Below are 22,857 nucleotides of genomic sequence, written 5' to 3'. Positions count from 1 at the left end.
TCAATTATTTATTTCCCCAAATTTGTCGAATTAATTTGCTGTTCTATGTACTATTATCTGTTTTTTTTTTAGGTTTTTGAAGGAGTTCAGAGAGTGGCATCTGTCCTTCTGCAGATGCAAACATCTGGCAACATGCTCTTCAGGGACTGGTCTGGTGAGGTCCACTGCTGCCCACAGCAGCAGCCGTGCATCAGCATCACTTTCCCGTGCCTCAGGGGGGAGCAGATGCTGTACAACGGAGAGGTGACAGAGCAGCTACAGACACTGGCTCAGTCTATGGAGTTTTGCCACAAAGAGTGGTCCTGCTTCATCAGCCAGATGCGCTCCAGCTTCAGCTTGTTGAACCACTTCACCTCAGAGCAGCTGGTTTATATGTGCCACTGGATAGATAAAGTGTGTCAACGTCAGGCATCGGTTCCTCAGCAGCTGTGGCACCTGCTTTTTCCCATAAAACCTCAGTGCACGCTGAATGATCTTAGGGCTGCTTACAGTCATGTGCTGAGCATGACCTCACCGCATGACACTGATGATGAGGAGCAGATGAGTGAAGCATCAGTGGACATTGCAGCAGCAGAAGAAGATGTGGAAGAGAATCCAGATTTAATGCAGTTTTCAACAGATGAGGAACAAGAAGACAATGATCATATAAATGAGGGTAGGCTGGAAAACCTTTGGATGCAGTTCAGAAGAAACATGTCTCTGTACCTTGATGAGTCCCTCGACATTGTGAGACTTGCGCATCTCCTGATGTGTTTGTCTGAAACAAATCAGCAGCACATGATCAGGAATCTCCCACCTGTCCTCCAGGAGGGAAAGCCAAACCTTGTGCTCTGTCCTAGTGCCGAAGTTTTCACTACAACTCTGTCTTTTTACATGGAGAGTCCAGAGCTGCCTCTGCCGTCTTTTGATGAGGTCCTAGTCTGCAGGGAACAAACAACCAAAGAAGATGTGGAGCTCTTTCTACGTAGAGCTCTATGCCAAACCTCCACAGAAAACTGGCAGAAGATCTATTCTCTAGTTAATCCTGGAGTGCTAGGATATGAAGCTGGTGAAGCATTGGTGGAACTCTATGAAGGCCTAGAGAGAAGTGCTGGGCCTCATTATCGTTTGGTCATAGTTAGCTCTGTTGTGCACCAGCATAGATATGTTCCATCTTACTTCAGCAACTATAAAGTACAGGCTGGTGTGAGTCTAACAGCAGAGAGGGCTAGGAGATATCTGCATCACCACTTCACCCTAAACACTACCCAGAACCCTGTTGCTCTGGTATCTCCAGATCAGCTCTCTGTCTGGATCGTGTCATCTGTGCGCCCTGCAGTTGGTGAGCAAAATAATGTTTTTAAGCTTCCAAAATAAAAAGCATAATAGTATAATTCTAATGAATGCAGTACAGAAGAAATATCTTTACATCAGTATTTCCCACATTACAGGGAAGTCCCTTTATGTGGAGCGTTTGTTTGAGAAGTTCCAGCAGAAGTCTCCACGTGCAAAACACGTGAGGATCCGTCTGATTGAGGCGAGCGTGGATGTTGACTCATTGGTTGCAACTCTGACGGAGAAGCTGCTGAATCTCAGAGAGCAGGACCCCATTCTCCTTCATATTGACTCAGCCGGCGTGAGTAGCCAAAAAAATAAAATTCAGACAGCGTATTCAGTTGTTAGCTAGAAGCCCTCTGGAATCCATGTTTCTTCTACATTTAGGTTCGGTCAGGTCTGGAGGAGCTTCTGTTCCATCTGTTGATTCTGGGTTGTTTGAGTGATAGCCACGGTGTGTTGTGGAGAAAAAATGATGCTCATCTGATCACAGTGGAAGTGCTGAAAACGAACACATCTTATAACATCCAGGCCAAAGAGGTAGATATTTCTCTTCCTAAATTCTAATGATTATTTATGAAATATGTATTTCAGGTTCATTTACTTCTTTATGTAGTATAACAAATGTTATGTGTTAATTTGCTATCAATTTATTCCTTAGGTGTGGACCGGTCTTCTTGAGATCCTGCCCACTATTCAGTGCAAAGCGCCAAGGGAAGTTATGCAACTAATGGCCAGTTCAACCTCCCCTGGAAAAAATACATTTGATCCACTTGTAGATAAACAGGAGTTTATTAGTGAGGGGATTCAAAGGCCTTATCAATACTTACAGCTCTACAGCCAGAATAGGCATCTGGATCGATTTAACTATCAGAAAGGTTCCATAGTTGGGAGTCCTAGTGATTGCCTGCGTCTCTTTCTGCGGTACTGTGGCATGGAAAACCCATCTTGGGGTGAACTAAAGAACTTCTCCTGGTTTATGAATGTGCAGCTGAAAGACTGTGAGAACTCAGTTTTCTGTGATCCAGATTTTCTTGCTGACCAGCTTCCAGGCTTTAAGGACTTCATTGTGAAGTTTATGATTCTCATGGCGAGAGATTTCGCCTCGCCGTCTCTAAATACATCAGATGAAAGTCCTGCTTCTCGCATCGAAGGCCATGTAGAAGATGATCTCCTTACCCGTCTGGCAATCCGAAAAAGATGGGAGAATGAATCACATCCATACATTTTCTTTAACGCAGACCACTTCTCTATGTCTTTCCTCGGCTTTAATGTGCAGTTCTTCCCCGGCCAGAACACACTCAAGGCAGTTGATCCTCACAGTGGTACGGTTCTTATAGAAAATATAATGACACAGGCACTTTTTGAAGGCTTGCAACGACAAAGGATTTCTCTCACCGAGGACTTTGACAAACTGTCCCGATCAGACAAAATAAAAAGGATTTCTTGTGTTGTTGGTGCAAAAAGAGGAATTATGGACAAAAGCTTTGATCCAGACCCCACTTACGAGCTCACTGTAGACAACGTGATGAAGATGTTGGCTATACACATGAGATTCAGGTGTGGGATTCCAGTTGTGATCATGGGTGAGACTGGCTGTGGGAAAACCAGACTGGTCCGTTTCCTCTGTACATTGCAAAGGGAGGACAGACCAGTAGAGAACATGGTTCTTGTTAAAGTTCACGGTGGAACCACAGCAGAGATGATCTACAGAAAGGTACGGGAGGCTGAGGAACTTGCGCACAAAAATCAGCAGAATCACCACCTGGACACCATTTTGTTCTTTGATGAAGCCAACACCACAGAGGCCATTTTTGCCATCAAGGAAATCCTGTGTGACCAAACAGTGAAGGGAGAACCACTGAGGCCACAGAGTGGTTTAAGAATAATAGCTGCCTGTAATCCTTACAGGAAGCACTCACCTGAAATGGTGAAACGCTTGGAACACGCAGGACTTGGGTACCGAGTGAAGGCAGATGAGACGGAAGACAGACTCGGGAAAGTTCCTCTGAGGCAGCTGGTGTACCGAGTTCATCCTCTGCCTCCAAGCATGGTGTCTTTGGTGTGGGACTTTGGCCAGCTGAGTGATTTAACTGAGCTTTCTTACATCAAACAGATTGTCCAGAAGACGGTTTCAGATAACCGTTTGCCAGCAGCCTGCCAGAACATCATTTCTAATGTACTGGCTGCCTCCCAGAAATATATGAGAAGTCGCAAAAATGAATGTAGTTTTGTAAGTCTAAGAGATGTGGAAAGGTCCATGAAAGTGTTAGTTTGGTTTTACCAACACAGTTCAGACATTTTCCCCAACGTTACTAATCTTAGTGATGATCACAGGACCCTGAAGTGCTTGATTTTAGCAGTTGGAGTATGTTACTACCCGTCTCTTGTTGCCAAGGAGAAGTACCTGGCAGAAATTTGTATGTACTTTCCAAGGCCGATGAACTCTGTTGCAGCATTGCAAGAGGAGATTTCCACCTGTCAAGATCTTTTCCTCCAAAATGTTCAGACAAGGGAGACCATTGCCAAAAACATTGCACTCAAAGAAAACGTCTTTCTGATGGTGGTCTGCATTGAACTGAGGATCCCTCTGTTTCTGGTCGGTAAACCAGGAAGCTCCAAGTCTCTTGCTAAAACCGTTGTCGCTGATGCTATGCAAGGCCAGAACTCCCACTGTGAGTTATTTAAGAAACTCAAACAAGTTCACATGGTCTCCTTCCAATGCAGCCCTCACTCAAGCCCAGAAGGCATCATAGGAACATTCAGGAACTGTGCTCGTTTCCAAAAAGACAAAAACATGGATGAGTATGTGTCAGTGGTGGTGTTAGATGAAATAGGGCTAGCAGAAGATTCTCCACAGATGCCACTAAAAACTCTTCATCCTCTGTTGGAGGATGGATGTATTGACAACGATAAGCCAGATCCACACATGAAGGTTGGGTTTGTTGGCATCTCCAACTGGGCTCTTGATCCAGCAAAAATGAACCGTGGAATATTTGTCTCCAGGTGGGACCCAAGTGAGGATGAACTCGTTGAGACAGCCAAAGGAATTTGTTCGTCCTCCAAACAGATTCTCCTGAAAATAAAACATCTGTTCCCATCTTTAGCCAAGGCTTTCTTAAAGATCTGCAATGAGACCTCAAAGAATCAGTTCTTTGGCCTAAGGGATTACTACAGCCTGGTCAAAATGCTGTTTGCAGCAGCGAAGGCCACACAACAAGAGCCAAACAAAGAACAGCTTGTAGAAGTAATTTTACGTAACTTTAGTGGACAGCCTGAGGGTTTTGACACAGTCTTCTTTTTTCAAGAAGTTCTGCAAGATCAGACAGAGATTCCCCGACCGAGAACGTTGCAGATGATTTTAAGGAATCTTGATCACGAGACCAATGAGGAGAGCCGTTATCTCTTGTTGCTCACTACAAACAATGCAGCTCTGCATATCCTTCAGCAAAAAGTCTTTGCAAAAGGAGACTGTCCACCACCTGAAATTGTCTTTGGTTCCGGATTCCCAAAAGACCAGGAATATGCCCAAATCTGCCGCAATGTCAACCGAGTGAAAACCTGCATGGAGACCGGACGGACTGTCATTCTTTTAAACATGCAGAATCTCTATGAAAGCCTTTATGATGCCTTGAACCAGTACTATGTTTACCTCAGTAAGCAGCAGTATGTTGATCTGGGTCTCGGCTCCCATAGAGTCAAATGTCGTGTTCATAAGAACTTTCGGCTGATTGTAGTGGAGGATCAGAAGAAGGTTTATAAGCACTTCCCAGTTCCCCTCATCAACAGGCTGGAAAAACACAGAGTGGATCGGAGCACCGATCTAGAGGCATGGCAGCACCGCATTCTGAACAAACTAAGAGAGTGGATCAAGAAGTTCTCCAGAGAAGATGAAAATGATCAGGATTTCAAGGTCTCTGACATTTTCATTGGCTTTCACAGTGATGCATGTGCCAGTGCTTTGTTACAAGCACTAGAAAAAAGACAACAAGCAGCCTCATACAGAGGAGTAATTCAGAATGAGCCAAACAAGCCAAAACAACCTGAGCCAGACAACCAAGATCAAGTGACAGAGATGGAGCAAAAACAGTTTGTTGATGCAATGGAGACTGAGCAAGAAAGTGAGATAATGGATGAAAAAACGGATTTCAGTGACGATAAGGATGATAGAGAAACTTTGGACAATGAAGAACTGATGCAGACAGAAAATGATGAGTCTGCCAGAGAAGAAGAGGAAGAAGTCTTAGACTTGGCCAAAAGCTTGTTGTTAAACTGTGCCACCCCTGATGCTGTGGTGAGGCTTAAAGATTCAGAGTTATCGAATCAGGACAAAGAGAAACTACAGAGGTTATACTTCCAGCAACAAAATCACCACTCACTCCGAGAGTTTCTGGAAGCTTGTTTGAAAGCACATCAGGACTCCAGCAAATTCTTGGAGGTAAGGCTTGAGTCACATCTCCAGCTCAACTCCTTTAAGACTTCACAAAAATTCTTGACTTCACCGCTTGATATATCTATATATGTATGATTTTTTTTTTTTATAGATTACAACATTTTCCAGCTTGCTGACGAAGTTAGACGTAAGGGTTGTTGCCAACGCTCTAGGACTGCACACAGACCGGATCCTGCTGTTGTCGCTCCACCAGTTTGACACGGAAGTCTCTTTCTGCAATAAAATACGGTATGACAGAGCACTGGACTTGCATAGAAGCATAGAAGTTTGCATAGAAGTTTGTCTCTTTTAGTATTGATTTTATTATTATGTTACTCTAGAGTTTATAAAACATACATATTGTAGTTACTCGTTGGTATGTTTTAAAAATAAGCATCTGAATTTATAAAATAGCCTCAGTTTGTTTCTTCTTGTGCAAAACACTCCAATTTCCACACATTAAACTACACACTTGTTTATATGTGTCAGGACTTTCCTCCGAAACGCTGGCAGCTTGCTCCATATTCTGTTAATCCAGATGGACCTGGAGGAGTCCCAGTGCAGCGACGAGCTCATCGCCTCAGCAAAGTAAAAGTCCTCATGGTTAATAACTGAGGAAGAGTGCATGTTTGGCTTGCCATGAGTGATATTAATTGTAGGCTTTATGCCAACAGGTACTGCATTATGAATTACATGGCTTCCAGGGATACTCAGGTCTGTTGGGTTGTTTTCATTGTGAAGGTCTCAAGGATTACAAGCCAGTCTCAGTACATTGGTTTCCAAGGAGGTGAGGCACACAAAGAATGAGGCTGTGAATGCTTAGTCATATACTGAACACTGAGAACTCATTTTTTTGTGTTTGGTTTAAAGGATTCTGGCATTCAGTTCATATTGATGACCTGAGGGACTCGGAGGACATGAGTCTGGACCTGTCCAATTTCTGTGGAACCCTCATCAGCACCCTGATCAAACCTGCAGTGTTGGGTAGAAATCAAAAACCTTCTTGGTTTTAACTAGAAATAAGGAACAATGTTAAGGATTATATTATACTCCCAAAGGAAAAAGAGAGTTACTAAAACATTTTCACACTCTTTCCAGAAACCATGAACAGTGAATTATAGTCTTTATTGTATTTATGTGTATGCAAGAACAAATTCCTCACACAAATTCCAAGCAGTGGGTTTCAGCTGCTTAATAACATCTTTTTATCTCTTATCACCTTTAAATACTGGTTTTTGTTCCTTATGTTTAAATTTTTTCTCATGTCTCATACCTGATATTAATATCCCTAAGATTCCAAAAATCTATTGCTGTTAAAGGGATAGTTCGGTATTTTTGACATGAATCTGTATGGCATCCCCATCACCAGTGGCATGCAATCACACTGACTTACCCCTGGCAGTGTCCTGTGAGCAGAGTTATCGTCCAGTTTTGGTCAAGCCGAAAGTAGTCCGGCAGGTTTTTAGGAACAGCGAAATAAAACTTTTCTCTTCCCAAAACATTATGTGTTCAAAAGAGCGATATTTTTGCATCCCAAAAACATTGTAGTGGAAAAAGTCACACGTCGTTATCACTTGGTCCTATCTTCTCTCTGTTCGTATCAGAGCGAGCTCAACAACAGCCATGTCTCCCTCCGCCTAGCTGGGCGGAGGGAGACATGGCTGTTGTCAGGTTCTCGCTGTCTGAATGACGGCGCGCACTGATACGAACAGAGAGAAGATAGGACCAAGTGATAACGACGTGTGACTTTTTCCACTACAATGTTTTTGGGATGCAAAAATATCGCTCTTTTGAACACATAATGTTTTGGGAAGAGAAAAGTTTTATTTCGCTGTTCCTAAAAACCTGCCGGACTACTTTCGGCTTGACCAAAACTGGACGATAACTCTGCTCACAGGACGCTGCCAGGGGTAAGTCAGTGTGATTGCATGCCACTGGTGATGGGGATGCCATACAGATTCATGTCAAAAATACCGAACTATCCCTTTAAGTAAAACTGTATTTCACATACAATATTCTGGACTTCTTTGATTATTCAAACGTGTAAACCTTTTTAACGGTATTGATACTATAGAAAATTTTACACTTTCCTTCATTTCTGCTTTCCTTTAGCATGTGACCTCTACATAAAATTCAGTTTTACCTGTTTAAGTTTGTATTTACTGATGATGTGCAATATTATTTTTAATTCCTGTTTACTTTCTTTTTGGAATTTCTAAAAGTGCCTTTGAAACTAAATTGAAATGAGTAAAACAGGGATAGTTTTGGGGACATGTTTTTTGCTTATATTGTGCAGGCTTTGAGGTCACAGTTTGTAAACAGAATCCATATGTGTGTTATTTTATTTCATCAAACTGTAATGAGATGTTATCAAACTTGCCAAGACATGGCAGTCCACCTGAAGTGACAGATTCTACAAGACGAGAATTTATCAGAGAAGCAGCTAATAGCAGCCTTGATATCTGTATAGAATTATATCCGTAGTTCAGTAGGAATGATCTGTAGATGAAGAAACTATTTGAGCTGCTACTATTTGGCCTTGATGAGATGCAGGAACAATCCATACGTCAGTTTGTAGTACTTCAGCAGAAACAGGAAAGCTGGTCAGATTCTTGGGTAGATGGCGCCAAGCCGCCAACTGTTGACCAAATCTGGTGATTCTGGGGTTAGAGTATGGGGCCAAAATTGTTGCTTTATTATTTGCAAATGTGTGTGGAGAGTAATGTACACGTTTGTAGATTTGAATACAGATTTGTGGATTTATTACACATTTACAAATCTCAGTACATATTTGTCAATCTGAATACAGGTTTGTGGATTTTTTACACATTTGCAAACCGGATTACACACACAGTAGTTTTACACATTTGCAGATTGTTTTACAGACACACAAATCTCCTCACACATGTACAGCTTCATTTACACATTTTCAAATCCCACTGCACACACACAAATCGAGATACAGATGCACAACTCTCCACACACATTTGCAGAGAATAAAGCAACAATTTTGGCCCCATATTAAAAAGCTGATGCTGAAAGACTTTCTCTAACCAGTCTGTTTATGAGACACATTTTTCTGATTTCTGTTTGTAAAACTGTTACTAACCCATGCGCTGGGTTATATGGTCACAGAGTCCAGATAAAATACGTAATCAAATGTATATTTATTTTGAACAGAAAATCGAGATGACGGACGAGGTGAAGGACTGAGTTTAACAAACAACTCAAGAGGCGACGGAAAAGTATGTCTGTGTTGAAATGATTAAAAATAAAGTAATAGTTTTTGTATTTTGAATATTTGATTGCTCTGTACAGGTGGAGAGAGCACACCTTGACGGTCTGTCTTTAGTTCGGTCCTGTATCCAGAAAGCTGTGGGTTTACTGAGGGACCCTGAAGATCTGACATCCAGGGGAATGCAGCGTATGCACATCCTGCTGATGCATATGTCATCCGCTGAAAATCCCGCTGCAGGTAAATTTCTACTTGATTTATTTCGTCACGTTGACTGTAGATATAAGTGATCAGGCGGTTTGTTGCTCTGAAACTGATATTCCTGCCTCTCTGACCAAACTCTGCTTCTTACTGCAGCTCGTTTTCAGAGTGTGCTGCTGAGTCAGCTGGCTGAGGCTCTGGCCCAGAGAGAGGAGATGATGCTCGCTCCTAAAGAGTGGGTCAGCAAAGAGGCGAAGAAACGGCAGGCTCTGCAGGAAGGAGGAACTCTGAGGTAACATGTTCTTAAACAGTAAAACAAAAATAATTATTTTCTTAAAGCCAATCTGGCCACTCTAATTTCGATATATAAAAAATATTATTCTCTCAAATCTTTAAAGATCTTCTCTGTGTTACTATCTGTTTGCCAAAATCATCATATGGTACAACCTGCATAAGTATATCTGGATAGTATATATAAATGTACAAATTTGTAATATACCTACATTTCAATTTGATTTTAAAATAAATAGAACGTTTAAACATTACAATTTGGCAACAATTGTTTTCCAAATAAACTGCTCCCATGTTTATTTAATTCCATCCGAAGTTCCCATCAGGCTCCTGACTTAGCTCTAGATTAGTAAACATATTGTTTACTACTGTTACTAATGTTGTTTATAGCTATAGAGTCCCTTGTTTTCTTTGATGTAATTTTTTTCTACTCTTGTGTGACGGGTCTGTATGGATGGGATTGGTTTGTTGTTAAACCTCTGTTTTTCGTGTGTTTAAGGCACACCCTGTGGCGTTGCCTGCAGTCGGCTGTGACGCCGGTGTTAGCCAGCATCTTGGAGGTCATAGATCGGTACTCCAATTTGGACCTGCTCTGTCCTGGCAGACTCAGCCCAGGTCTCTTACAGCTGTGGATGGACATCTTGGCAGACTCTCAGATTTTAAACCTAACACCCCCATCAAACCCAAGGTATGGTTCATTTTAGAGGATGATCCTCTTTGGACAGTCATCCTGTTTATTTGATTTGAGCAATTTATTGTTGTAAAGACGAGTTGTATATCTTTGATAAAACTTCCCAGTGATTCAGACCAGGAGGTTCTGGTGCAGCACCACTTTCTGTTGGAGAGTGGGGAGCAGCCCTGCTCGGCCCCGTTCAGCTGGATCGTTAAAATGAACCTGGACAGCTTGTGGGAGGAGTCTGAATTCATGCCAGGTTTGAGACCAGCTCCCACAGTCCCATGTTAAAAATGTTCAGAAACATTTTGTGATCTGGTTTGGATCTGCTCTACAGTCTCTAAAGAAGGCGACACAGAGAGAATTGTCCAGTTTGTCAGCAGCTTCTCCAGCAGCACGCTGGGCCGTCACCTCCAGCAGCTTCCTGAGGAGCAGCGGTGGGAGTATGGTCTCCTCTTCCTGCATGACTTCCTGCTGCTGTCTTTCAAGATAAAAACCAAGGAGGAACTTGAGGTTTAAAGATCTTCTTACATTGAGTAACTTTATTTAGACCAAAAGACATTCCCATTTGAAGATTTTTATTTTTAATCATTAAACAGATAGTTTCATGTAATGTTTAAAGTATTCTTGGTCAATATATCTTCAGGCTTAATCTTTAGTTATTCTGTTAAACCCTTACAGTTGTAAACAACTTTAAAAATCACACAATAATGTTATCATATTAATATAAAAAGCAACCCCGGAGTTCAAAAAAAACAACCTGGAAATATGTTTAGGTTCATGTCCATGTTCCAGTTCAAAGTAGATAAATGTTTCTTCCTTATACTAAGAAGCTTTTTTTACTTATTTGTTTATTTTGGGAAACTCTGTTTCATCCATTAAGATCAGGAATCTTTAGTTTGCTTCATAGATCCCTCTAAAGTAGCTTAATAACTAAAGGTATTTTCTTTGCCTGGGACATTTTTATTTCCATTGATTTTGCCTATCCTGTGCAGGTGTTCACCAGAGCCATGCAGGGCTGTTTGATGCAGCTGCAGACATCCATGGGAGCCGCCAGTGATCTCTCTCCTGCTTGGATCATGGCAGCTGCCAAATTTTTTGCGCGTAGACTGGACCTGCTCAGCCACATGTTTCTCCTGCAGCCACAGTTAGCTGCTCATGTTCTTCAGCCAGGATCGACTGGGAGCCAGCAGAACGAAATGGTGACGACGGCCTTCGTTAGCTTCATTTTAAAACACCATGTAGAAGCATTTTTTTTCCCAATCTGAGTGTTATTATAATGCGTTTTTCATTCTGCAGGTGGAAGATGTTCTTGCTCTTGGTATCTGCGTCGAGCAGATCAAACTTTCAACGCTAAGATCTCTGGATGAATGCAAGGAATTTGTTGGCAGAGTGGAGTTACTTCAGCCGTGTCTGGACAGAGCCTTCAGTCAGAAATACGGGGCTCTGTGCGGCAAAGCTTGTTTCCAGCACCTGGCCTCCATCAGGTTTGTGAAAAAAGGTTTTGATTCTGTGCATGTATTTATTGCTCCGGTTTCTATGAAAAGTTTGCAAAAGTGGAATCTTTTTTCCATTTTGTTCTTGTTCTGAACATAATGAAAAAAAATATATATATGGAAAACGCTTTGGATTGCAAAACGTTATTTCAGTTTATGTTATTTGCAGAATGCATATTTAAAGCTTGACCACTATAGAAATACTGTATCCTCTATAGATTCTAGTAAAATTATGAGCTTTTACCAACAAAAAGGACGTCATTTGGTTGGTTTGTAACGTCTTCTGTTATTCCAGGTTGCTGTGGCATGGGATGCTTGTTGTTGCATCCTTCATCCAGCACATCGTTCTTAAAATGAAACCAGACAACACAAAGCTTCAAGATCTGTCCCTGAAACACTGCAATCTTCATCTTAACGTATGTCCAACAGTTGTTCAGCATCTGCCTTTTTAGAGAGAAGATTCTAGAGTTGTTTTTACAAAGACAGCAAACCATCAAAGGAACCAAAATGTGAATGAATGCATCTGATTCAGTAGGCTGTCGCTATTAATAGTCTGACCCTTGTTCTGTCTGATGCAGGCTCTAGTTTAAAATCTCTTAAAGGTGCATCGTCACATTGACTTTTTAATTTAATTATTCGGCAGCAATTCACTTCTGTTAAACACAGAGTTATTCTGAAAGATTAACATGTCCTGCTGCTGTATTATTTGTTATTTTTGTGTTTTAAGCTTTGTTTTTGCTCAGGTTCTTAGTAAATTAAGTCCCTTGTATATATTTATAATATCAGAGGTAGGATGCTGCACATGTGTACAGGTGGTAAAACATGGAGTACCCTATGATGGCTAAGTCATTAGCATCTTCTAGAAAACTATGGAAATTATGAAGAAAAGTCAAAGATCCAGTACAAAAAACTGAAAAAAATATATTTCTTTACTAGAAAGATAAGAATCAACCAACACTTAGATTACAGTATGAACGTCGGTGTTCACTGAAGCGGGAGCTGAAGCTGCTGAGGCGTTCAGATGTTGCTGCAAAGTGGATCAATCTCTACTGTCTAAGCACAAGTTATATAAAAAATAGATTTATTGACGGAATGATCAGTTCCTACTTTGATTATGTGTTGCTGTTTGAGTTTCTTAGGAATGGCAATTTTTCATTAGTCTTTATGCTCTGGGGAGGATTGACTACGGCTCAGAGTTGATGTAGATTAGTTGATTTATTTAATATTAGGTGGTCTTTGACTGTGACAAACTTTTGCTTTACCACAAGTTATTGCAGCCTTATTGGGCTCTATTTAGCACAACACCTGGATTTTTTAAATTCCCAGTAAAGCCAGCAGATGCCGCACAAGTCCGTTAATGTCTGTTAATCTCACCCAATGTTGGAAATCTATTTAATCTCAGAAAGCACAATATAAACATTATCAGGACAGATGTATATAACCTTATTTCATCATGATCAAATGGTTTTCAAAATTTTTTGAAAAGGCATATAACTTTACTTTGCACCTGTAAGTGTTTCACAATTAAAGTTAGTTGTTTCACCATAAGCATTTATGGATAATCTGTTTATTTGTCTGACAGCTGATGCAGGAGTCTCCTGATATGAGAAGCTTAAAGGCACTACAGCAGCTGATCCGGATACTCAATTCCTTCCATGATGAATGCATCAGCAGGGATCTAAGGTGGAATTCTATTTAGTTATAGAGTAAAAATTAAAATATTTTACTGTATTGTTGCATTGACAAAATGTCGAAGGAAAAGAATTCCTTTGTCAAATAAAACACCTTTTTATTTTTTGTTGAAGGTTTGGAATTTCTTGTCCAGTTTGCCTGCTGGAGCTGACCGAGCCGTGTGTCCTGCCCTGCCAACATGTCATCTGCCTGCCGTGTCTTCAGAACTGCGTTCAACAACAGAGACATTCCTGCCCTAAATGCAGGAGAGACTTACCAAACAACTTCAGGCCAACGGTTTCCCATAGCATCAAGTAATTAGAAGAGAATCACATGAAGTCACTGTAATGTGGTGTTTAGTACTGCAGCTTGAGGGATCAGTTCTGAGTTGAACTTTAAAATGTGACATACAGTATTGGCTTCTCTTCTAGAGCTGACCTGGAGCAGCAATCAGCCATCAGACACTGTTGTAACTCCTTCTTCCTGGAGGTGGTGTCCAGGTTCTGTTTCGCTGAGGGGCAGGAGCCCGAAGAGGGGGTGGTGGAGCTGCTGTTTTCTTTGCTTGTCTCTGCTAACGGTCAGTGACAGAATGAGTCAGTGTCAACTAACAGATAGCAGGTCATATGCAAATATAATTGTCGTCTCTCTCCATTGTTGTTCCAGGAGATGTTTACCGCACCAGACAGCTCACTCCCTTCATGGAGTGCGTGGATAACAGTCCAATAGTCCGATCGGTGCTGCCTAAGCTTCTGCTCCAGTACAGGTGAGATATGTACAAGGCAATTCCAGCGAAAAGCTGCAGAAAACTACAAAAACAGGTGTCTAAATACAAGAAAAAACAAACCCAGAGTGGAAGGGCAGCTCAAAACAAGTGGTGTTAACAAAAGTACATCTGTTAGTTTTGAGCAGGTAAAGACTCACATCCAGAACCACCTGAAGAATCTGGAGAATAACCTTTTGGATAAAGAGGACCGCACAGAGCTCTACCTGCTGTTTGTCAACTGCTTCCAGGTTCATGCACTCTCTCATTCACTAGAAAACATATCAGCTTTTTATATTTACATTTCATGATAACTTATTTGTTGTAGTACTGTAAAAATCTGTTTGGTATGTTTGCATTTAAAAGGTTTAACTGCTGTCAGAGGATCAACCTCTTTCCAGTCGGTAGCTTAACATCAGACCACTAAAATCTTGTGGCTTTCCCAGCAGGTCCATCCTGTTCTATCAACACTGCCAAAATGATCTAGAAATAAGCAACAACTTCTTAAAATAAGTGTATTTAGCCTTAATTTAAGCAGGTAAGTGAAATTATTTGCCAATGGAATGAGCATTTTACCTTTATAATTAGATCATTAGATATTATGCACTTGAAATAAGAGACTTCAGTAGTATTTTCTTATTTTAAATGTTAATAGTCTTGTTCCATTGGCAAAGTGTTTCATTTACCTGCTTAATTCAAGAAGAAATGCTCTTATTTTAAGAAAAATACTTAGATTTAAAGTTTTTGCTGTGTCGATGCTCCCTCTAAATCAACAACTTTCACTTTATATTAACCATTTTATACATCTTTTTTTATCCATTGATATACTTTTCCCTCTTGTGTTTTCCTATCATTTTCAGCACTTTGAATCGTCTTGCTACTGAAATTTGCCACATAAACAAATTTGCCTTGCCCTGCCTATTTCACCTTATATCTTGTTTCCCCTCAGGATTCCCTGCTTTGCTCTGCAGCAAGAGAAGTTGATCGAAGTGTTGATCTTCAGGCAGAAATCCGATTTTTGAGCAGGATGGTGAGGAAACAGACTCCAGGCAGACAAGAGGACCCAGCAGAGTTTCTGCTTAACATCGCCAGGCTAAAACTCTGCCTGAACGCTGCTGCCAAGCTACTTGAGAAGGTTGCAGTTCAAGGTGGGTCTTATTTCTTGGTTGCACATGATGTCTTATATGTTGTGATTATTCTATATGTTCTGTTTTTGTTCTTTTGATTAAAAAAGATGAACTGGAGCTGGAATACCTGCGGCAGGTTAGAGCGTTATGTGAGTACAGTGGTAATGATTGGCTCAGGGTTTACCTGCTGCGAGCCCTGCACAAATACTCTGGGATGGAGTGCATCGTGTCCTTGATGAACAGCCCAGCCTGGAGGTGGATCTTCCCTACAGAGCTGCTGCAGCTTCAAGTAAAGAACTGAAACTTTTTATCATTTCATTTTGATTTACTGTAAATGATTAATTTTTTTTTTCTGCACTTGCAATCTGTTAGGTTATATTTTAAATAAATACCCTGCATTTTCTCTCTTAGAGGATTATGCCAGAAACCATAGACTACTTCCTCTGCTGTGGGACGTCTTACAGGCCTCTTAGAAATGCCGTGGCCCAGGTTCTTCTGGGGAAAACGTCTGACGCCTTTTTGACTGAGCTGAAGGTAAAAGTCCCTCCAGGGCTCAGAAAATTATCTGTGCGAATACTGGGTGCTGTGGTGCAGCTAACAGGACTAATCTAGAGAGGAAAGTGCTTTACTCCCAATTTACGCTGCGTTTAGATTTACCTCAAGACCTTTTTAAATTCATAAGTTTAGAGGTATTTTTATATATGTGTGCGCATATTAGCAATTGAGTACATTATATCAATTAGTGCTTAGGCAATTAAAAAATAAACATTTAAAAAAAGAAAACCAACCTGATAGAATGTGTCAGACTGCTATGGAAAATTCAGGCAAAAAGGTTGGATTTGGGTTCCATTTGCTCTGCAGTGTCACATTAGTCTAAGAGAACCTTATTTTTTATTTTTTCCTACTTGCTTTGATTCTGTTTTATCTTCCTGTATTTTAATCATGTAAAGCACTTTGCATTGTCTTTGTACTGAATTGTGCTATACAAATAACTTTGCCTTGCCTTGCCTTGCCTTATTAGAAAATACAGAAATAATGATGAGAAAAACAAAAAGACAGACCCAACTAAAACCACAGAGAAATATACAAGAGAGATACAATAGTAACCCTGTCAAGCTAAATTCTCCTGGTATTCATGAGTTCACAAACACATGACAAACTATCTTGCACCGCGTTATTTTAAAGTCAGCCAGAAAAGAATTGGCCAATCACGATGCAGTATTATAGTTTAGAGCAGGACACATTTTTGGAAGAGCTGCAAAGTCCACAACCGAACTAAAATAAATAGGACAGGAGGATGTATGTGTAGCTGCTGCTTTCACATCTGTTTGATCTGAAATCACTGTTTCATCATTTGAAAAAACAGCAATAGTGTAAAAGTGCAGTTTCATTCAGTGTCTGCTGCTATTTCATATTAAATACAATTAGCTCAAAAGGTTGTGCTGAACGTCCCTCCTTTCCCCGAACAGATTTGATTGGAGGAGTCTCAGATTAATCATGTGTAAAACTAAACCATACTGCTAAGAGGGGAGTTGCAGCCTAGTGGATAGGGCATAGAGCTTGGAATCCATAGGTTCTGAGTTCGAGCCCCACTCCAAAAGTCTGGATGTGGGAGTTGAGGGTCTCTGAGCAAGACCCTAAACCCCACACTGCTCTCTAGGCACCCCATGATGACAGCCCACTGCTCCCCGAGGGGATGGGTTAAATGCAGAGGAAAATTTATCCAATGTAATATCAATAAAGTTCTATTATTATTATTATTATTATGTCTGCTTCAGGTTAATAGACCAGGATTTGTGTATCAAAAAGTAAGCAAACAGATTTTATTTGACAATCCCCAAAGAGGGAAAATAACAGTATATGGCAAGCCATGAAAAATAAATCTGAACCGTAATATAGTGTGCAGTACAGTGTAAAGTTTCATATAGTTCTGCACCACTAGAGGTCAGCGAATCCATTTAACTTTAAATAAGTTTTACTCAATGGGAGTAAAAGACAAATAAATAATGATTAGGGCTTTGATTTAGAGTATTTGAGGAGCTTCCAACAGTCAGGGGGATGGCTACAGGTCTGCAGGTAATGAAATTAACAGCATTAGCTGCACACAGATCAGCTGTTAGGCTGACTAGTTTTAACAGTCATAGCAACTGTTTCATTTTGTTTTTATTTTATTTTCTATGTGTATTACTTTTATTTATTTAGCAATCCATATCAATACCAAACTGAAGCAAACATCCTTAGCCTGTGTACAGTTACGTTCATTTCTCTCTGCAGAAGCTGAAAGGATCCCGGATCAGCCTTGTGGCTCTGGCTCTGTTTAGACAGGTCACCTGCCGCTACAGATTGCCTGATGCCGCTTTACATCCTTCCACACCGGTAAATATCCACCCAGGTCTTCCTTTCTGAGAAGATGGTAAATCCCAGCAAAGTTTTGGCTGCAGCCTAAGCAGCCAGCTATACATAGACAAGGAGCATCAGTTCTGCAAAGTCTTTCCCAACTTTTCTTTTAGCAGATTTTTTTTAAAGCTCAAATGTTTTCCCCATGGAGAAAAATGCTATAAGGGGAATCTAATTTTCAGTTTGTCAACTATTTTCAGGTTTTTAGATCTTTGCTCTGAAAATTTTTTAACATATATGTCTTTAAATGCTTTTTGAACACTTACAGGAGAAGAAAAGGCTGACAGATGTACTCGGGAGCATCAACCCGAGTGAGTTGAGGGAGTTCTGCTCGTCTCTTCTGAATAATCGTATCGGTCAACCACGGTCCGGTCTTCATATCGGCTCAGAACTGTCGGGTCTGAGTCAAACTCTGCTGGAGCTGCTGGTCCATCTGAGCTCTGTGCTCCTCTGTGGAAATCCTCTACTGGTTCCACTTCATCGGATTGCCTTTCAGCCTGAGAATGTCCCAGTAAGAAACTTGTTTATCTCTTTAACAAACTAATTCCTTTACAGTTTTATAAATGAAACCTTAGTTCCAATCCCTTTTCAGATTCTATAATTAATAAGAATAAACCCTAGAAAAAAAACAACTTATGAAAAACTTGCTTTTGCTTGACTGAAACATTTATTTCAGCTTAAATGAGCTCCATTATTCAATCCAGCATATCTACTTTATACATTATTAATACGTTTCCATTTTTTTCTTTGCCCAGAACTCCTACCTTCCAACTATGCCTGATGATCATATAAGTGAGGCCAGACAGTGGTTGAACAAAGAGAAGAAGCTCCAGATGTACTGTAAGTGTTGACATACAGAAGCCCATATTATGTTAAGACAGATCAACTTTAAATAGTATTTAAGATCATAAAATATTATCAACATAGATCATAATGGTCACCGACCGCAGATTAAAGAAAGTAATAAACATCCCAGACATTGATGGATCTTTACGACCTTCAGGACTGATTGTTGCAACTGAGATCATTTATTATAATCTGAAAAAAAACAATAAGATTGAAATGATTAAATGGGATGTTTTTTTTTTATATTTGTATTTATAGGCTGTCCCAACGGACATGTGTCCTTTGTAGGAGAGGTAGGCCTTCATGGTTTGGCTTATTACCTCATTAACTTTTTACATTATTGATTATGCTTTTATAAATCTGTCACTTAATCCCATCTGATCTCATAGTGTGGAAGGCCAGTGGTAAGATCATTTTGTCCTGACTGTGGGCTTCCGATCGGTGGTGAAAGACACATGCCAGTAGATGGTTTTACTCCCCATACACACCAGAGGTGGGACCTTCTGCTGATAATGTTTTTAGGTTTTCAAAGAAGTTTTTCTGCTTGGAAATGTTTACCTTTAATCAATTTTGTTTTTTTATGAAATTCTAGTGATCAAACTCGAACAGGACACATTCTTGGCGAGGCTATTCGAAGGTCTGACGCCCCTGAAAGACAGATGACATCTGCTCAGTCTGGCATCCTGCGGCTGCTAACACACCTCGCTATGCTTCAGGGAGCCATAAAGAACCAGAGAGTGAGGCTTGATCCTATATGTCTCATAACTTCTTTTAAAATGTGTCACTATGGTAAAAAAAAGACAATCCACGTCTGTTTATGTTAGAGTGTCCGTGACATGATCCATCCCCGCCCGGCTCGTGTTTTACAATTTCTGTTGGAGCACCTGGACAGGGACATGAGAGTATTGGGGAAAACTCTTGATCAGAACATAGAAAACACAGCAGTTACAATTCATCTGATCCTGTCTAGAATCCCAGAAGGTAAAACTGTTTTTACAACTTTTAATTCACTGTTTATGTAAGTGAGAAAGTCCTAAAATCCACTTTTAAACATGTATATTATTGATGAAGGTTCTGTCAGAGGCGGCTCAGATCTGTCCTCCAAACAGGGACGGCAGCGGTGGGAAAAACTGGTCTGTGATTCTGCCATTAATCCAGTACTTCAGGTAGGAAAGACTTTTAATGGCATTTAACTGATAAATAAAGTGTTAAAATCCAAGGTTTCTAAACAGTCTGGGTCTAGATCACATGTTTTCAGGTCTTGATGTGTGAAAATGTTTGGAAAATAAAGGAAAAAGACAATTTTATAGAAATATTTGTCATCTATCTACTCGTGTATCCATCCATCTTATATATTCAAAAACCAAATATTATAAAACATCCAGTTTTTTCTTGAATTGTAGTTTATTATTCCAATTCTTGTAAAGTGTTTAAAGCATTTGAATCATGAGACCTTTCTCCTGAGTTTTTTTAAAGCCTCTCTTCTCTCCCGCTGTAGGACTTGCAGCAGAAACTTGCTGAAGCTCAGGAAGGAATTGCCTCAGATGACGGACTCTCTGGAAGCCCCCTAATGATGCTGCTCATCTCGGATCCCGGGGTGATCCTTTCTTTGCCCTCTTCCTGTCCGACTGATCGCTCATCCTTCTGGACGCTGAGGGAGACGATGACAGTGGAGCGGTTTTCTCAGCTGGTGGGAGAGATCTCTGGGCGCGTTCCTTTACCGCTGCTTAGCTTGTTTATGAAGAAGGTGGGGAACATTTCTCTCTGGCTTTTTACTCATAGCTAAAACAGTTATTAACCCACACAATAATACAGATCAGAGTTTTTACCTTTTATACATTTCCATCTAATTTTGATCAGTCACTCATCTGGATTTTAATGCCTCTGAGGTTGATGCAGACTCTTTTTGTGTCCTAGATTCACTGTGTGCGACAGCTCCATCACCTTCCTGAACTGGCAGCTCTACAGTCAGACCTTCTAAGGGTGTTTCAGTTGACAACAGCAAGCTCTGCTCCTCTGACCGTTGCTCAGATGTTGCAGCGAATACCTGCAGGTAAACCAAAATTCGAGCAGCTGTAATGGAATCCACCCGAGCAGACACAAATATTATTCTCTCATCATCCTCCCCAGGGTTCCAGAGGAAGGTGCTGACCGAGCGGGTGGTGAGATTCATCAAAGTGTGGAACCTGCTCAGAACCGAGGTGGCAAACAACTGTAAGAGCGGAGACCAACTGAGCAGTTCTTTCCATGATTCAGTCTTTTTTACGTAAAATCATTGCTCTCTCTAGAGGATTTCAAACCTCTCAGTACCTAATCTAAAACTAGTCATTTTTCTAAATATTTTGGGTCTCAATGGAGTTAAAAGTTTTGCATGAGGACACAATAAATCTCAGTCAATGCTCTTTATTAATTGCTGAGCAGAGGTGTGAAAAATTCCACATATTCTTTACTTAAATTAAAGTAAAAAAGCACTGTTCTGAAGTAGAGAAATAAAATAAAGTTTAGGCCTTAAAGGTTTTGTGGAGGATTATTTAAAAGTTCCGCCCTCTCCACGTTAAAAAAAATGAGTGTGCTCGAGCCCATTTCTCCTCATGCATGCCCTGTTTATAAAGTGCTTTTCTCATAGCTCATACAAGCTTAAAGATGAGCTTCAATGACTGTCTGAAACTGTAGCTCACCACACATTGATATATCGCTAACTGGGGATGAGCAGGTAGGACGGCCTTACATAAACATATCACCAGAATGATTGACAAATAGGAGGACCAGTTATTTAGGTGATGAACCCGGAAATAAAAGATTGTTCTCTATACCTTTAAATAGAGAAGTAAAATTAAGTTTTGCCCTTAAATGATGCAAAATAACCTTTAAATACTCTTTTCTTTTCAAAAATGTTCTACTCACTGTTGGTAGAGAGATCATAAACAAATACTAATTCAGTCTCATTATGCTCTGAATTAGAATTAGGCCGATACAAATAAAACAAATGCCCTAATGAGCGGGATAACATAGATTTCAGTGAACAGAAGTCCTGCATAAGCAGCTGAATACTTTTACAGCTCTAATACTCCTAACATTTAAGTTGCAAATACAACAAAGATAAAATGTAAATTTAATATCTATTAAAGAGGAATGGATGGGGATTGTCTTGCATCTCAGATTCTGATCCATTATCTACAATGTTTCTCCCTGTTTTCATCCATGCAGCTGTCATTGTTTTTGTACAAACAAACTTTGCTGCGAACGGACAGATTGTTTTCATGCTCTTGATTTTCCATTGTGTTAAAGCTTCTACGTCACGTCGTTAGAAGTATGCACCAGTTTTGAGAAAATAATGCATAGAAAGTACAGATATTTGTGAGTAAAACTAATAATTCCCCCCAAAATAAATCATTGTAAGTAAAGATGCAGAAAAAAGCTGCTTAAGTGCAGTAATGAAGTACTTATACTTAATTACTTGACACCTCTGCTGCTGAGCTTGCTTCTTGCACTTTCCTGTAAATAAAAACAAGACATAAATGTTAGCTGCAAGCTGATGAAATATGTGCAGATGTATCAGGAACTTAAGTTTAATCCTGAGTATTTTTTCCTAATAGTCTCCAGTGTTTGCTTTGGTTGTTATAGGAATAGAAGTGCTGGGATCATATTCTGCAACAATATCACAAAGCTTAAAATCTTAGAAATAAGAATTTGATTTTGATGATAATAATTTTAACAAATTAGCTGCAGTGCAGGTGCAGGATTCTGTTTTTTAAATGTAGTAAATATTGAAATATTTTGATTCATACAAAATAAGCAGAAAAGCAATGTTTTATTTTTGAAAGAGCAATTCTTTGTTTCCCTTAAAGAATTTGAATAAATCAAAAATGTCATTTTTATCCCTTTTCCTTACACTTTGTTTTATGTAGGTGAAAATAAAACTAAAACTATGTAATGTTTGTATTAGAAGCAGTAGAAGAAGTCGGTGTCATTAACGCCCACATGTCTTTATTTGCTTCTTTTTTTTTTTTTTTTTTTTTTTTTTTTTTGCATTTTAGCTGCAGATTTTGGAGCAGATGTAAATCTTTGTGAGAAGGAGCTGACAATTGAAAGTTCCAGTCAGTATCTGACACCCTGCCGACATGGCCCTGGTTCATGTCTTCAGACTCTGGTTGACTTTCTGTTGGAAACTCACAACAGTCTGGTGAGGGAGGCAGCAGGAGGGAGCCGGCAGGAGGACAGGTCAGTTCTGCATCGACAGCAGTCTGGTTTTCAGCAGCCTGACCTCATTCAAAAGTTAAAGACGTAGCTTTGAATCTTCTGTTCTTGCTCTGATGTTAGTTTAGAGAAAACTGCCTTTTTTAAAAACATTTCCTGAATGATGTAATGTTTTACCTCCAATCCAATGAAATGTTCTGTTATCAGAGTTTTGTTA

At 40.1% G+C, this 22,857-nt stretch overlaps 1 protein-coding gene across 1 annotated transcript in view; it reads left to right on the top strand.

Moving 5' to 3' along the window:
• Nucleotides 1-22,857, top strand: part of rnf213 (ring finger protein 213) — a 37,079-nt gene that overhangs the window by 9,201 nt on the left and 5,021 nt on the right. Inside the window, exons 16-52 of the mRNA XM_015389360.1 lie at nt 73-1,321; nt 1,431-1,615; nt 1,702-1,854; nt 1,976-5,752; nt 5,859-5,995; nt 6,236-6,334; nt 6,421-6,533; nt 6,617-6,730; nt 8,927-8,991; nt 9,065-9,221; nt 9,339-9,474; nt 9,973-10,161; nt 10,272-10,405; nt 10,484-10,659; nt 11,142-11,348; nt 11,446-11,633; nt 11,938-12,058; nt 13,225-13,325; nt 13,448-13,627; nt 13,745-13,890; nt 13,977-14,076; nt 14,213-14,324; nt 15,023-15,221; nt 15,308-15,489; nt 15,612-15,734; nt 17,475-17,576; nt 17,866-18,108; nt 18,353-18,437; nt 18,702-18,736; nt 18,833-18,936; nt 19,036-19,180; nt 19,268-19,424; nt 19,515-19,609; nt 19,942-20,190; nt 20,361-20,496; nt 20,574-20,657; nt 22,481-22,664. Coding sequence (XP_015244846.1) covers nt 73-1,321; nt 1,431-1,615; nt 1,702-1,854; nt 1,976-5,752; nt 5,859-5,995; nt 6,236-6,334; nt 6,421-6,533; nt 6,617-6,730; nt 8,927-8,991; nt 9,065-9,221; nt 9,339-9,474; nt 9,973-10,161; nt 10,272-10,405; nt 10,484-10,659; nt 11,142-11,348; nt 11,446-11,633; nt 11,938-12,058; nt 13,225-13,325; nt 13,448-13,627; nt 13,745-13,890; nt 13,977-14,076; nt 14,213-14,324; nt 15,023-15,221; nt 15,308-15,489; nt 15,612-15,734; nt 17,475-17,576; nt 17,866-18,108; nt 18,353-18,437; nt 18,702-18,736; nt 18,833-18,936; nt 19,036-19,180; nt 19,268-19,424; nt 19,515-19,609; nt 19,942-20,190; nt 20,361-20,496; nt 20,574-20,657; nt 22,481-22,664 — 9,962 coding nt within the window. The remainder of the gene's footprint in view (nt 1-72; nt 1,322-1,430; nt 1,616-1,701; nt 1,855-1,975; nt 5,753-5,858; nt 5,996-6,235; nt 6,335-6,420; nt 6,534-6,616; nt 6,731-8,926; nt 8,992-9,064; nt 9,222-9,338; nt 9,475-9,972; nt 10,162-10,271; nt 10,406-10,483; nt 10,660-11,141; nt 11,349-11,445; nt 11,634-11,937; nt 12,059-13,224; nt 13,326-13,447; nt 13,628-13,744; nt 13,891-13,976; nt 14,077-14,212; nt 14,325-15,022; nt 15,222-15,307; nt 15,490-15,611; nt 15,735-17,474; nt 17,577-17,865; nt 18,109-18,352; nt 18,438-18,701; nt 18,737-18,832; nt 18,937-19,035; nt 19,181-19,267; nt 19,425-19,514; nt 19,610-19,941; nt 20,191-20,360; nt 20,497-20,573; nt 20,658-22,480; nt 22,665-22,857) is intronic.

This window comes from Cyprinodon variegatus, unplaced genomic scaffold, assembly GCF_000732505.1.
Source record: "Cyprinodon variegatus isolate N-32 unplaced genomic scaffold, C_variegatus-1.0 Scaffold456, whole genome shotgun sequence".
NCBI classification, from domain to species: domain Eukaryota; kingdom Metazoa; phylum Chordata; class Actinopteri; order Cyprinodontiformes; family Cyprinodontidae; genus Cyprinodon; species Cyprinodon variegatus.
This window is presented reverse-complemented; position numbering and strand designations above follow the sequence as displayed.